This window comes from Bombina bombina, chromosome 1 (assembly GCF_027579735.1).
Source record: "Bombina bombina isolate aBomBom1 chromosome 1, aBomBom1.pri, whole genome shotgun sequence".
In the NCBI taxonomy this organism is placed as follows: Eukaryota; Metazoa; Chordata; class Amphibia; order Anura; family Bombinatoridae; genus Bombina; species Bombina bombina.
Window position 1 is genome coordinate 420,646,294 of NC_069499.1, and position 14,389 is coordinate 420,660,682.

General features: G+C 35.1%; 1 protein-coding gene across 4 annotated transcripts in view; it reads right to left on the reverse strand.

Annotated features, from left to right (window-relative positions):
* The window catches only part of RBMS1 (RNA binding motif single stranded interacting protein 1), a 285,859-nt gene extending 272,230 nt beyond the window's left edge, over positions 1–13,629 (reverse strand). For 2 of the 4 annotated variants that reach the window (XM_053698359.1, XM_053698354.1), the window contains exon 1: positions 13,116–13,628. In XM_053698359.1, the coding sequence (XP_053554334.1) occupies positions 13,116–13,166 (51 nt within the window). In that variant the 5' untranslated portion in view covers positions 13,167–13,628. Of the gene's footprint in view, positions 1–13,115 lie in introns of all 4 variants that reach the window. The other 2 variants (XM_053698355.1, XM_053698356.1) reach the window with 2 other exon arrangements.
* Positions 13,630–14,389: the final 760 nt, after the last annotated feature.

The following is a 14,389-nucleotide window of genomic DNA, read 5'->3' on the forward strand; positions in this document are numbered from 1 at the left end:
GTTTCTAACTTACTTCTGATATCAATGTTTTCTTTGTTTTCTTGCTATCTTTTTTTGAAAAGCAGAGACATATGCTCAGGAGCCTGCCCATTTCTGGAGCTCTGTATGGCTGTAGTTTTGCACGAATGTTATCCATTTACAAGAGCACTAGATAGCAGCACTATTTCCTGCAATGTAGTGCCCCAGGTGCCTACCTAGATATCTCTTCAATACAGAATATCATGGGAACAAAGCAAATTTGATAATAGAAGTCAATTGGAAACTTTTATTTTAAATTGTATGCTCTGTCTGAATCAAAAAAAGAAAACATTTCAGTTTCATTTCCCTTTATACACCGTTATTGTTGTGTTGAAGAGTCACAGAGCATTACCTCTAGCAAACAGGACACGGTCAGTGAGCCAATCAGGAGTGCCATAACTATGTAGCCACCAATCACTGGCCACCACCGCTCAGCAATGATGCAGAAGCACATCTGGCGCTCAAGTTTAAACTTTACTGGGGTTAAATACATTTAATAACAAAACACTCTAATGAATGAGAGCATTTTATTATTAGACTAGAATGTCCCTTTATGACAACTTTATCTCTATGCATAAAATATAAAAAAATGCACAATGTACTCTGATAAAAAAAAATAGAAGCAGAAGTGTGACTGATGCATCTTTCATTTTTCACCAGTCTCCAAATACTTGGTTTCAAAGAGGAAGTGGTGTAAACGCCTCTCTAAAACTCTCCCTGTGGTAACTGCCCTACTGAATCATTAATGTCATTCTAGCCTTCAGTTCAAATCATTGCTAGGAGTGGTGCAACATTAAAATGTGCATATGAACATTCTTAATAAGTGAAACATTCTCAAAAGATGATGCTCGCCTCTGTACCTCATCACAGGAAATCAGGCCAAGGGAATAACGACTTATGAGAACATTTTTTCCTGTGATCCTAAGGGATTTCTCAGAAGAGCAGTGCTCTTTATGCTGCTGGACTTTCAGACTGGGAATGTCTTCTATTGGCGTGCACTAAACTGGGTGGGAAGGTCAGCAGCTTTGAAGACAGACTTCCAACATCTGCTTAGCAATTACACAGCGGAGGATGGGACCGGATTGTGCATTAACCCTACGGTTGCCAGAAAAGGCTGGGTTGCAGCTCTGTCTGAAATAAAAAATGTGTTTGCTATTTTAACATCTGCAGAGAATAATAAAAAAAGAAAAAAAATACAAAAGTGAAACAAACCGTATGCCATTTTCAATAACGAATGGGCCTATAACAAAATCTTGCCATTTTGTTGTTATTTGTGTCGTTATATTTTGGAACTGCATGTGTGTTTTTCCTGGCACAATATGTCCATGCCCAATAGAGTTCACAATCTATTTTTGGACTCCTGAGGCAAATTAAAATGCCTTCAGTCACAAGATGCAGATGGGGGATTAAGCCAGGATTTGCCTCTTCAGATTCACTGTAGTAGTTTTCCTGCAAATTACTCCGCAGGTGCTATAACATAAATTCTAATTCTTTCTTAATTTTCTTATTAATATTTCATATTATCTTTCTTTGTAATGCACCAACAGATTCTGCAGCACTATACAGGGATGTACAATAAAAAAATTACACAATCTTTTGTCTCCAACTACCGCTTTAAAAAAAAAAAAAAGATTTCTATCTATATATTTAGATAGTTTAGCAGATGGAGAGCACTCTCACTTCATAAAACAACTTGCCAGGGTGCATGGAAGGGGATACGGTCCCCGAAACGTTACAATAAAGGCACGTTTTTTAAATATATTTATTTATTATTTTTTTAAACTTGAATTACTTTGACACCTGCACCTGCTTACACTATAAATATATTCCCATTCCCTTTGAATATTTATTATTATTGGTTATTTGTAGAGCGCCAACAGATTCTGCAGCGCTATAAACAAAGGTAGAGTAAAACAAAACAATTATAGGGATCAAATAGGTAAGAGGGCCCTGCCAAGAGTTGCACTGTTGTAGTCAGCTCTTAAAGGGACAGTATACACTAATTTTCATATAACTGCATGTAATAGACACTACTATAAAGAATAAGATGCACAGATACTGATATAAAAATCCAGTATAAAATGGTTTAAAAACATACTTAGAAGCTTTCAGTTTAGCTCTGTTAAAAAGGTAGTTGGAAAGCCCACTGCAAGTGGGAAATAAGACACGCCCCCCCTCCCCCTTCTTTTGCATATGAAAAGACCCTTTACACAAACAGGAGCAAGCTGGAGAAGGTAGCTGACGGTATTCACATAAAACTTCGGGGCTTGGTTAGGAGTCTGAAAATCAGAGCAATGATATTTAAAAATAAGCAAAATTATACATTTTTTTTTAAAAAACAACTTTATGGGCTTTATAAATAGATCATCTACAAAACATTTATGCAAAGAAAAAATGAGTGTATAATGTCCCTTTAAGAAGGTGATCTACAAACAGCTGGACTCTTAGGCTTACATGGTAAGGGGGTTTAGGGAATAGCAATGGAGGAGAGGAAACGGTATAAAGAAAGGTTAGCGTATATGACAACTTACAACTTATTCACTAGTGTTATTTTACTCTTCAAATGGACATGGCAATATAAAAATAAAATTCTCTAATTTGTTTGAGCATTTTATAATTGTTTGAATTATGTTTAACCCCCAGCAAAGGGTTAAAAAAAAATATAAAGGGACAAAATACCCTTTTTTTCTCTTCATAATTCAGATAGAGCATACAATTGTAAACAACTCTCCCATTAACTTCTATTGCCTAATTTACTTTGTTTTATGGTTACCCTTTGTTGAAAAGCATACACAGAGACTCATTACTGAGAGCTAGCTGCTGATTGGTGACTGCACATATGCGCTTCTTCTCACTGGCTAACCAAATATATTCAGCTAGTTCACAGCAGTGCATTGCTCCTCCTTCAATAAAGGATACCAAGAGAATGGAGCACACCTAATAACATAAGTAAAATGGAAAGTTGCTTAAAATTGTATGCTCTGTCTAAATCATGAGAGCAAGAAAATTGTGTTTCATGTACTTTAAAGTCCTGCTCTGGAGCCACAGTTTATTGCAACTCCTGAGAAAGACAAGGGCAGTCAGCACCATACACATGTAGCCACCAATAACCAGCCGTGTCAGAGTCAGCATTACTGCATGTTTAACCTCCTTTGCAGGGGAATTAATCAAATCAATTGATTAGAACATGTTATTATGAAGTAGCATGTCCCTTTAAGAATGTGCTGTTTTTACTCTTTTTAACATTACTTTTTTTGTGCTACAAATAATTTGCTTTGTTTTTCTGTGGCTCAATTTCCTTGGCAACCCCAGACTACACTGACATCAAAAAAGAGACAACCATTTTAACCTCCCAAACCCTTGATAATATAAGCTTCTTGTTTATTTTGCTTGTATCAGTTGTTTAAAGAAGTATTATTTTTTTACCACAGATAAGGTCTAGGTGTATACGGACAGAAGTTTCACCAGATTATAAAAAGTGTAAAACTATAGGGAGCGAGAGAGAAAAACAATACAACAGAAGTTGCTTTGAACAGAACAGCATGAAGGGATTAAGCCAAAAGCTCGGTATGTCAGCTTCTAAACAAGGCCAAACACTGGAACCACTTTTAAATGCCTCACGTGCGGTAACGCCCAGCTAATCGGCTAGAAAGTAAGTATGCAAATCTACTGGGAAGATAATAAAAAAACATAACACAATCAAACTGAAAAATAATAGAGAAAAAATATAAAACCTGAATTCTTTAACAGCCAGCAAAAAAGTGTCACTGTGATAACAGGACAAAAAAGCACTATGTCCTAGATGTTACAGACCAGGATATTATTTTGTGGGTAAATTTAACTACTAGAGGGGTCTTGCTTGCATTTTTATGCATTGTGCTGCAGTCAAGTTAAAGGGACACAAAGCACCTACAAGATATTTATGTTGTCTTGCTATAGAATAACATCAGCCAAGTCTAAACATTTTAAAAACAGATTAACATCATTTTTGTTGTCAATAGACAAACTCCTCCCACCATTTGACGTATTTGGAGCAGCCACTCTTGAGAGGGCAGATGACAAGACTATCCAGTCATTATGTTAGTAAAAACTGAATTGTTTCACAGTTATCTGCTGAGGCCAATAAGGGAAAGGTATCTGCAAATCCACAATTTCCTGAGCTAAATTACATGACAGTGGTAAAATGAAAGTATTTTGCAAAGTAGTTTTACTACTGCTTACTAAACATCTTATACAAAACTCTCGAGATGTATACTGCCCCTTTAACGTCTGCCACACTGTAAATTTACAGGCAGGGATCTGCTTGTGGAGACTGTTTCTACTTCCTCCCCCACAATCTCTAAAAGCTTAGCACCTAAATAAACAGAGTAAGAACCAAAGAAATCCAATATAACATATGTGTAGAGAGTGACAAAGACCTGGACACACACGGGGGTTGGAAGGAAGAGGCAGGAGTGTAATGAGATGAAACAGTGTTTATGTATTTTATTTGATTCCTATGCTTTTCAAATGTGTATATTACATTACATATTATTTTATATGTTCAAGCTGGTTGAAATCCAATTTACAAAGCACGGGTATGTAAAGTAATATTGCATTACATTACTTAGTGGATACAGATTTGTATTGTATGGGGGGGGGGGCAGGAATTACATGTAGAAACAGGACTGATTTGCATATTACCCAGCAGGTAACATAATAGTACCTTTGGGTTACACCAAACTTTTGTTTTTATTTAAAGTTGGTACAGCTGAATCCTGAATAGTTGGTGCTGTGAGATGATCTCATCTAGCTCACCCCTAGTAAGAAGTGAACCTGATGCAGCCACACCCCTGATTAACAATTAATTAAGTAAAAACAAAAAAACATAAAACATGAAATAGAGCTAAAACACAGAAAAGAAAAATGTGGTCCTATATGAAATGGATGACCATGTGAACCTACAGGCAGATTGCCCCATTTATCAAGATAAAAATATTTAGTTAATCCTTAAGATAACCTTAAGCATACCTCAGGAATACTGAACAGATTTTCTGTGTAATACAATTTCTGTAGAGTAAGAATTATTTATAATAATACTGAACTGTCTACCATGATCATAGTTCATAATCCCTTGTTGTACCATTTCCCTTTTCCTCTCATAGGAATATACTCCTGGATGTTACCCCTACATGACTAGTCAACAGGGCAGTTACTCTGCTTCTATATAACTTCACAACCGATGTCTCAAACACTATTTTTTAATTCAGCTGACAACACTTAAAAATGTGCATCTGAATGCACCATTCTCCAGCAGCCAGAGTTCATGTAAAGGTTATATCTATTTGTGCAGAGCTGGTGGGCCATTTAGGAATAGAGAGAGTTAAATGAGCATTGGCTGCTATCAAGTGTAGGAGACAGAAAAACCAAATGAATGCAGAGGACTTCAGGGGCTGAAACCCTCTGGTAATGAAGAGCATTCCAGGAAGGGATTTGGCTCTTCATCTCACAATCTGTTCTGAGACTAAAGTGTCTGAGAGGCTTCTTCATTATCTAGGAAGCAGACTGAAACTGGCATATCACTTCCTGATACAAGCACACATTTCTTTACACATGTGAGTTATGAAATAACCAAAGTGATCAGTGAAAAACGTCATTATTAATATTAAAAAAGATCCACAGACATAACAGACCCTAAAAGGATGCGGTGTCAGAAGCAAATGATGAAACTATGGAACTTCCAGTTATTCCTGGATAAGAAGATGGTAACAAAGTAGGGATTTTCATGTGTATCAACATGGAGTACCCAAAGACTTAGAGCAAAGCACACCCAACCCTACTGGAGTCCCAGGCTTGCCAAGTGAGCACATCAGGACAAGGTGACTGAATCCATTTTTGTGTCAGTATCCATTTAAAATGTAAGCCCATCACAAAATATATCTTGACACTTTCATGGCTAAATTAGAGGCTTTCATCTATCTGAATAGTTTTATCCTCTTACACATTAAGTAAGAGCAGTAAGCTTACCAGTGATGCATAAAGAAAGCAACCAACTGTAATGTAAACACTTATGTCAAAAGGATATTAAATGCATTTTAATGGATGAATTGCATATTTGATATGATTTGTGCACCCTTCAAATGTGTCAGTACCGAAAATAACTTAAATTAGTCAGACATATAATCTAACCATATTCACAAAACTCCTCCAAAATTTGTCATTTTACTGCATAAAAGAAATAAACTTATGGAATGCGAAACCCCAAATTTATTTGGAATTGCTGTAACTGACTCCAAAGAAATCCATCACACCAATATTTCTGAGCATAGAATATTTTATATACATTGAATTTGACAAAATATTCTACGTACAAGCAGAATTTAAATGTTAAACAATTTTGATTTGCTTGAAAAAAAAAAAAGTTAAAGTGCCAATAAATGGACATTAAACACCTTGAGATGGTAATATAAAAGAAATCACACACACACACACATATATATATATATCTACAATATACTGTACTTCCATTATTTTTATCGCATAGGATCGGGCGGATTGAAGACCTCAGAGCAGCCTCAGAGTCAGCGGACCAGTTATGGAGCAGTGGTCTTTAGACCGCTGCTTCATAACTGCTGTTTCTGGCGAGTCTGAAGGCTCGCATGGAAACGGGGGCATCAAGCTCCATTTGGAGCTTGATAATTCGGCCCCTAAGACTTTACACTTATTTTCTCAATATTTAAACATCTAATGAAACCTTAAAATATATCTACATGTTACTCTCAGACTAATCTTTTCTTTAAATGCATCATTCTACCTAGCTTTTGGTTTTTAGTGGGTAATGTCCCTTTAAAATGTAAACAAACTAATCCAGTAAAAACTGTATATTTTATTTCCTACAAATGGATTTTGGCTAATAAGGACAACTACTACACTTCTATTGGTGAAGAGAAAAAAGTAACTCTGGAAATTTGACAAGAAAACACTGTTTTCAACAATCCATAACAATTTTGAAATGCCCTATTTTTCATCAAGAAAACAAATACAATGATTTTACATATCTTTGTATAAATGATCTTCCGGACTCCTCACTTATATAAAAATATATTTAAAGGGACAGTCAAACACCAGATTTTGTTGTTGTTTTAAAAGATAGATAATCCCTTTATTACCCATTCCCAAGTTTTGCATAACCAACACAGTTATAATAATACACTTTTTACCTCTGTGATTAACTTGTATCTAAACATCTTCTGACAGCCCCCTGATCACATGACATTTTATTTATTATGTTTTGACTTTCATTTTAGCCAATTAGTGCAGTGTCTGCCACAATCCATGGGCGTGCTCACAATGTTATCATAGGGTTTACCTGAACTAGCTCTCCCCTGCTGTGAAAAGCAAATACAAAAGCATGTGATTAGAGGCGGCCTTCAAGGGCTTAGAAATTATATGAGCCTTTCTAGGTCTAGCTTTCAACTAAGAATACCAAAAGCAAAATTGGTGATAAAAGTAAATTGGAAAGTTGTTTAAAATTACATGCCCTATTTGAAACATGAAAGTTTTTTTTTTGGACTTGACTGTCCCTTTAACAACAAATATGCACCAGCATTTTTTTATGTACCATACAGAACTTAGCAAAGGTGAGGTGTTTTCTGTGCATTTACATTGTAGTATTCAAATATTAATAGGAGCCAACGTATATTTGTACTTGTTTCTACCACTGCATTAATGTATAGAACTTTATTTATATATATATATATATATTATACACACAATCTAATGAGTGAATCAGGACATGTAAAATATTTGAGAATTCTTTTTACAGTGACATAAAACACAAAGTTTTAATTTTGATTTGGATAAATCATATCATTTTAAACACCTTTCCAATATACTTCTATTATCAAATTTGCTTAATTCTCTTGGTATCATTTGTTGGAACAACAATGTACCACTGTGAGGTAGCTGAATACATTGGGTAAGCCGATGTCGAGGCATATATGAGCAGCCACCAATCAGCAGCTAGCTCCCAGTTCTGTATAAATGTACCTGAGCTTACCTAGGTTTGCTTTTTCAACAAAGTATACCAAGCAAACAAAGCAAGTTAGATAAGTAAATTGGAGACTGGCACAATCTATCTGAATCATGAAAGTTTAATTTTGAATCAAATGTCCCTTTAAAATGCATTTCTCGTCTATCTCAGCAACTGCATCCTACCCTCTTGCTCAACTACCTTGCCAAGATTGTGAGGGTAACTTGTGGCAACATATCCATAATCTAAGCCTTGCAACTTGCACTGGACTCTTAAACAGTGCTCCGTTGGTAAAAACAAATGTGTTAAATCAAAGTAAACATATAAAGGGAAAGATTGTGTAGTACAAAAAAACAGCAAACAACATACTTGATTTCTTGAAACATTAGCACTTAGAACTTCTCAGTGTAGCCCTGACCCTAGTGTGATAAGAGTGGAGATTTTGAAAACCTAAGTTTGTACTCTGTTCTGCGCATGAGCACATTTGACTCCATGTTATTTAGTCTATTCATTATCCTAGAAGTTTTATGAAATTAGGCTAAGATAAACCTTCCTGCAAAGGCCTCCTCCTCCTCCTTGTAGGGCTCTGACAGGAAGTAAAAGTAACTGCACAAATATAGTGTAAAAAAAAAAAAGGCAAAATCCGTATAAATAGATTAATAATACACATTGTAATGCTTTCTATTAAAGGGATACTAAATCCAAATTTTTCTTTAATGATTCAGATAGAGCATGTAATTTAAAGCAACGTTCTAATTTATTCCTATTATCAATTTTTCTTCATTCTCTTGCTATCTTTATTTAAAAGCAGGAATGTAAAGCTTAGTAGCCAACCCGATTTTTAGTTCAGAACCTGGGTTATGCTTGCTTATTGGTTGGCTGAATGTAGTCACCAATAAGCAAGCGTTATCCAGGGTACTTACCTAAAATGGGCCGGCTCCTAAGCTTTTACATTCCTGCTTCTAAATAAAGATAGCAAGAGAGCAAATAAAATTTGATAATAGGAGTAAATTAGAAAGTTGCTTAAAATTACATGCTCTATCTGAATCATTAAAAGGAAAAAAAATTGGGTTTAGTGTCCCTTTAAGTATAAGCAACTACTTAGTGCTTTTTCAATACGACAATGAAACGGACTAACATACCTTTTGAGCTACACAAGCTTTCCAGTCTCAACTTTGTCTCTTTTCCTTCCCATACCTTGTCCTTTTCTCATCTTCCACCTTCTCAACCAACAAGGCTTTTTTTTATTTATATATATATATATATATATATATATATATATATATATATATATATATATATATATATATATATATATACACATTTCTTCTTCATCCCTTCCACACTCTTCTGTCTTGCTTCACCTTTTACACCTCTACATATTTTCCAATACTTCCCACACCTATCTCCAAATTCTCTCGCTACTCATTATCATACACAAAGGGTAAAATGTTAAAATTATAAACAAATGCAACATTAAAGGGTCACTGTAAGTAAATATTTTCTATGCCTGTTACTAACTAACTACCCCAAATACGCTTTTTATCAATAGCATTTCATTAACATACCTCTACCATATATCAGAAATCTTGTCTGCAAATTTAATTGTTTTCCAAACCCACTCCGTGGGTATCCTTTGCTCTGTACCAATCAGTTTACAATACCTAGGTTTCAAAATGGCGCTTTAAACACAAAGTTATTGGTTTAAGTATTTTGAACATGCAGTGCTGAAAATAGTGGGCAGGATAACGTGACATCATCGGCGAATAAAAGATATAACTTTTAGAACGTTATGAAACTTTGTTTTAGAGAAAATGTATGTCAGTAGGTTTTAATTAATGTTTATTAACTTTAATATATTAGTTGTTTAGCTTAAAAATTATAACAGAAAGTAATCCTTTAAGAGAGAACTATCGTGAAAGTTTGGAAGCCTGGGATTTACATATTGACATGCACATCTCTGTATGTAGAATCGGCATCATAGCTTATAGTGACATCATCCCATTTATAATATCAAAATGACTGTTGCATAAAAGTTACAGCCTCCAACTAGGGCTTGTTTTCAACAACTCTTATTTTCACCTTGTATCTCTTTGATTGGATCCTTTTACATTCTGACTTCTGAACTCCTTTTTTCCTTCCTTACTCAAGCAATTTGTTCTCACCCTGTATAGAGCTGCACAAATATCCGAAAATCTATCTTGTTTATGGCAGGGGGTTAGAATTCAGTTCTCAAGAGCTATCACAGCATAACACAAGTGTACCGTTATGAATAAGAGATATAATCTATATCAGGAGTCGACAAATCAGTTTAAAATTTAGGAGTCAGACATACTTTTAGGAGCCAATGGACTATAACTTGGGACTTTTGCTTAATGCCATTCATGGAATAAATGATGGACAATGATGATTAGGTTTTAATGTTTGATATGCTAGTTTCACTTTTGTGGTATTGACATGCTCTCCATTTTGTCTGTTATATAATTATCTTCAATTTTGTTAGAATTAAATAAAAAATTACAATAAAAAAAAAAAAGGATCTGCTCATACATATATTAGAGAGTGCAGTTTTTTGGGGTAATTGATTATTTGACTGATGATCTAAAGCTCTCCTCTATGGCAAGATTAAGTGATGTCAATACTGTGAGATCTCAAACAATTTTAGAAATGCAAAATTTAGCTTGAGAGCTGTTTATTTGGTTGTGAAGGAGAGACACCTGTATTACAATATAATGCTCCAAAGATTTTGTGAGATTTCTAGCTTTTAATCATCCGGTCCTCACAAAGGTGTTAAAGTCATTAATGTAGAAAAATGACTTGCTATTTAGCTAGTGATAAATACAAACCAAACCAATTTATAGGATTGTTATTCATCTGTATATACATTTATAAAAGCATAACAATAAGAGGCTGCATTATCCAGAGATTACTTACTACTATTAAAAAGGCCTTGTGTATGTGTGCCAAAGGTGTCAATTCTACCTCCCTAAATGATGAAACACTTACACAGTATCATTATTTAGATACTGAAATTACAGCGTAATGGGGAATTTGGCACTATTTGGTTTAAGTATAAAAATATATATATATATATATATATATATATATATATATATATATATATATATATATATATATATATATATATATATATATATATACTGAATTTAAAACAATGTGAAAAAGCCAAAAAATATACTAAGTATGCTATTATTTATACAAAAATGTATACTTTAAGCAGCTACGTAAAAAACCAAAGTATCAATGCACACAAGCATTACATTTAACTGATTATCAAAAGCAGGATGATTTTACTTTGAAGAATGTGTACATCTACCCATATACATTACAAACAAGACAAATAATATTTAAAAAGACAGAAATAAAATTTTACAAGCCATGACACAATATGTTCTGTGATTTGTCCAGCCCTATGTGCATAACCATATTTATATTTTTAAACTGACACAAAGTTATTGCTATGTGAAACTGAATAAGGCTTTCCAGGATCATGCTGGGTGTTATAAGTGAATATGCACCACTCCCTTTCCCATAAAAACTCAGCATATATTGATTTATCTACCAATAATGAAAGAATACGTAGGTTTGAGAACTATCAGTCTAACATGTGTCAATTAATATCGTTGTAGAAGACAGAATGTCACTCCAAATTGGAGCCAAAATGATACAGTTGCTTGGCTGGTAATCCGGTCCTTCATGTAGTAAGTGTTCCAGGAACTGTCAGCCAAATGGTAACAAAAGAAACCTTTCAGTCAAATGGCACTTGTACAGAGACTTATGTTAGGATAATGCCTACACATTGATTTCATATTTAGTTTATTGAATACTGTAAGCACTGAATCTAAAAGATGCACTCTGATAATAGAGAATTTTATCTAAGTATTCCAGACCAACCAGATAAGTCACATCCCTGCACAAACCACACAGCCCTTCCAGCAAAAGGCCTCACCCTATAAACTGTTTTACATTTTACTACTAACACTGTGCTTCACTGACAACAAACATATGAACACTCATAGCCTAAAAAGTGTATTACATAATTAGATCTCCTAAAAGCTTGAATTAGAAAATAAATGTTTGGTAATAAATTGACTTTGCTTTTGCATAATTACTATGCAGCCTGGGAGTGAAGGGTGTGTACTGTCAGATGCTACAATGCCATCTTAATAACTATTTTTTCTTTCTTTTTTTTTTGCACTGAAGAAATATGTTTAAAAAGTCTTATAAGAATTATATTACAAAATTATTGATATTTACAGGAATGTGAATTTATTTTCCGAAATTCTAAAGTCTTTTTATAATCTTTATTTATTTAGGGGGAAAAAAACAATTTAAACCAGCAAAATATGATTTCCCTGAAATGAAATGCAAACAATGTTTCCTGAGCCCGAAGCTCTCAATTAAAACAGCTGTGGCAGATCCTTGTTTTGTCAACTAAGCATCTTGTCACTGACATTTAATCCATTTAACCTCCATAAACAAATACAAAGTGCCACAAGTCTATAATCACGTTTTGAGATTTGGAAGGAATAAAAAAAAAAAAAAAAAAATATATAGACAATTTATTCAACATAGATAATAAAAATAATATATATATATATATACTTGGATAATTATGTTGTTATTTTATTAGTAAGTCAGTATCAAATTATGTAGCCCTGACCATAGGAGAGAAATACAAATTATATTGTACAATTGCTATTAAGTTTTTTTTCCCATTAGCATACATGCGAATATGCATGAAATGCAACTATATATTCATATTATTTTACTTAATACATATTTGAAAGTAAACTGCAGATCACCCACCCTGTCTGTTTCGGCCCCTAAAGAGCCTTTTGGGTGGATGATCTGCTAAGGTCACACACACAGAATGAGCTGACAGCAGGGACAGATCAAACCCCTGCACTCCATGAAAAGACAAGGTCACAACACGAGCCACACGGGCATATATGAGAGGAGCCACAAGCACAATACTAATAGAAATAATAGAGACAGTACATGAGATCCCCTAGGCAGACAGGGGACCCCCGCCCAGAATGCGAGCAGGGCACATTCATCTCACCTGCTTCCTATACGGAGTTCTCACAGGGTTACTGCTACTTGGAAAAATCATTCCTATTTCAAGACCGAAAACCGAAACCCTTTTTTGCTATTATATTGCGTCCGTCTGTAATCCCCAATACAAGGCAACTTTGGCGATAACTTTCACAAGTCCAGGGAAGAAAAAAAAATCACTGAGAAAACTCGTAGATCTCCAGGACACGACACAGATTCCCACGAATTCCACAAGTTTACAGATATCCAGCAGATATTAGAATATAAAAAACGTTGGCAGAAATAAAAGCCACTCTTTTTTTTCTCCTTTGCCCCTGGCTCTTAGCTCAAATTGAGAGCCCGGCCATCAAAGTGAATTCATTGATCTGCCAGAGACTTCCCCGCAGAGCCAATCCCACCTACCAGGGTTGTACTAACCCAGTATATGGGGAGACACCATCACAAGCTCCCCTCTGTTCTTATCCAAATTGTTTTATTTGCACAGGATGAGAACAGCACAATAAACATCAGTAAAGGCTGATAGTTGCACTGGTACCAACAGAAACGCTCCTGTGCCACGACGACCGACGACTATTTTTTTATGGGACATTCCAAACACCCCTGTCCAGAAATGGTTGGCTCCGACAAGCATACCACACATTCCACAGTGTAGCCATCACCTCCTTCCTGTACGCAGCCAGCAGCACTGCATGCGAGCAGCTAGAGGAGGGTGCAAGGCGAGGGCTGCTCCATTTATGTTGGGGGAGGAAACAGGGGGCAATGGATTGACTCTAGTTACTGTTAAAAAGGACTGAAGAAGAGACTTTAGTAAAATCTGAGATTAGCCTTTTCTCGGCTATGCAATATTGTTTTTACTGTAACAATTATTATGGGTGTTCATATCAGGGCAGAGAACAATACTGCAGTTTCTGACCCCAGGGACACGAGAGAGGTGATCTTCTTTTGTGGTATATAAAAGACTGGTTCTGCCTGAAGACTTTACCCAAGCAGCAGCTTCACTTGAACTCGTTATACACTTTCACAGTGTTGATATTGTAACCATTTATCATTTGCATATGGTAAATATTTTACATAAATATATTTAAACATTTATAGCACTGAGATGTCCCCTGAAATTACATACTTTACACACAGACGACCATTTGCATTGTAGTATTAGCTTATAATATAGGGAGACAATATTGTCTCTCACATAACCATACACTCTTGCACACTAACATTTATTACTCAGTTTGTGCACTCTCATGCTCAGTCACTCCCACTCGTTGTGTGCACTCACCT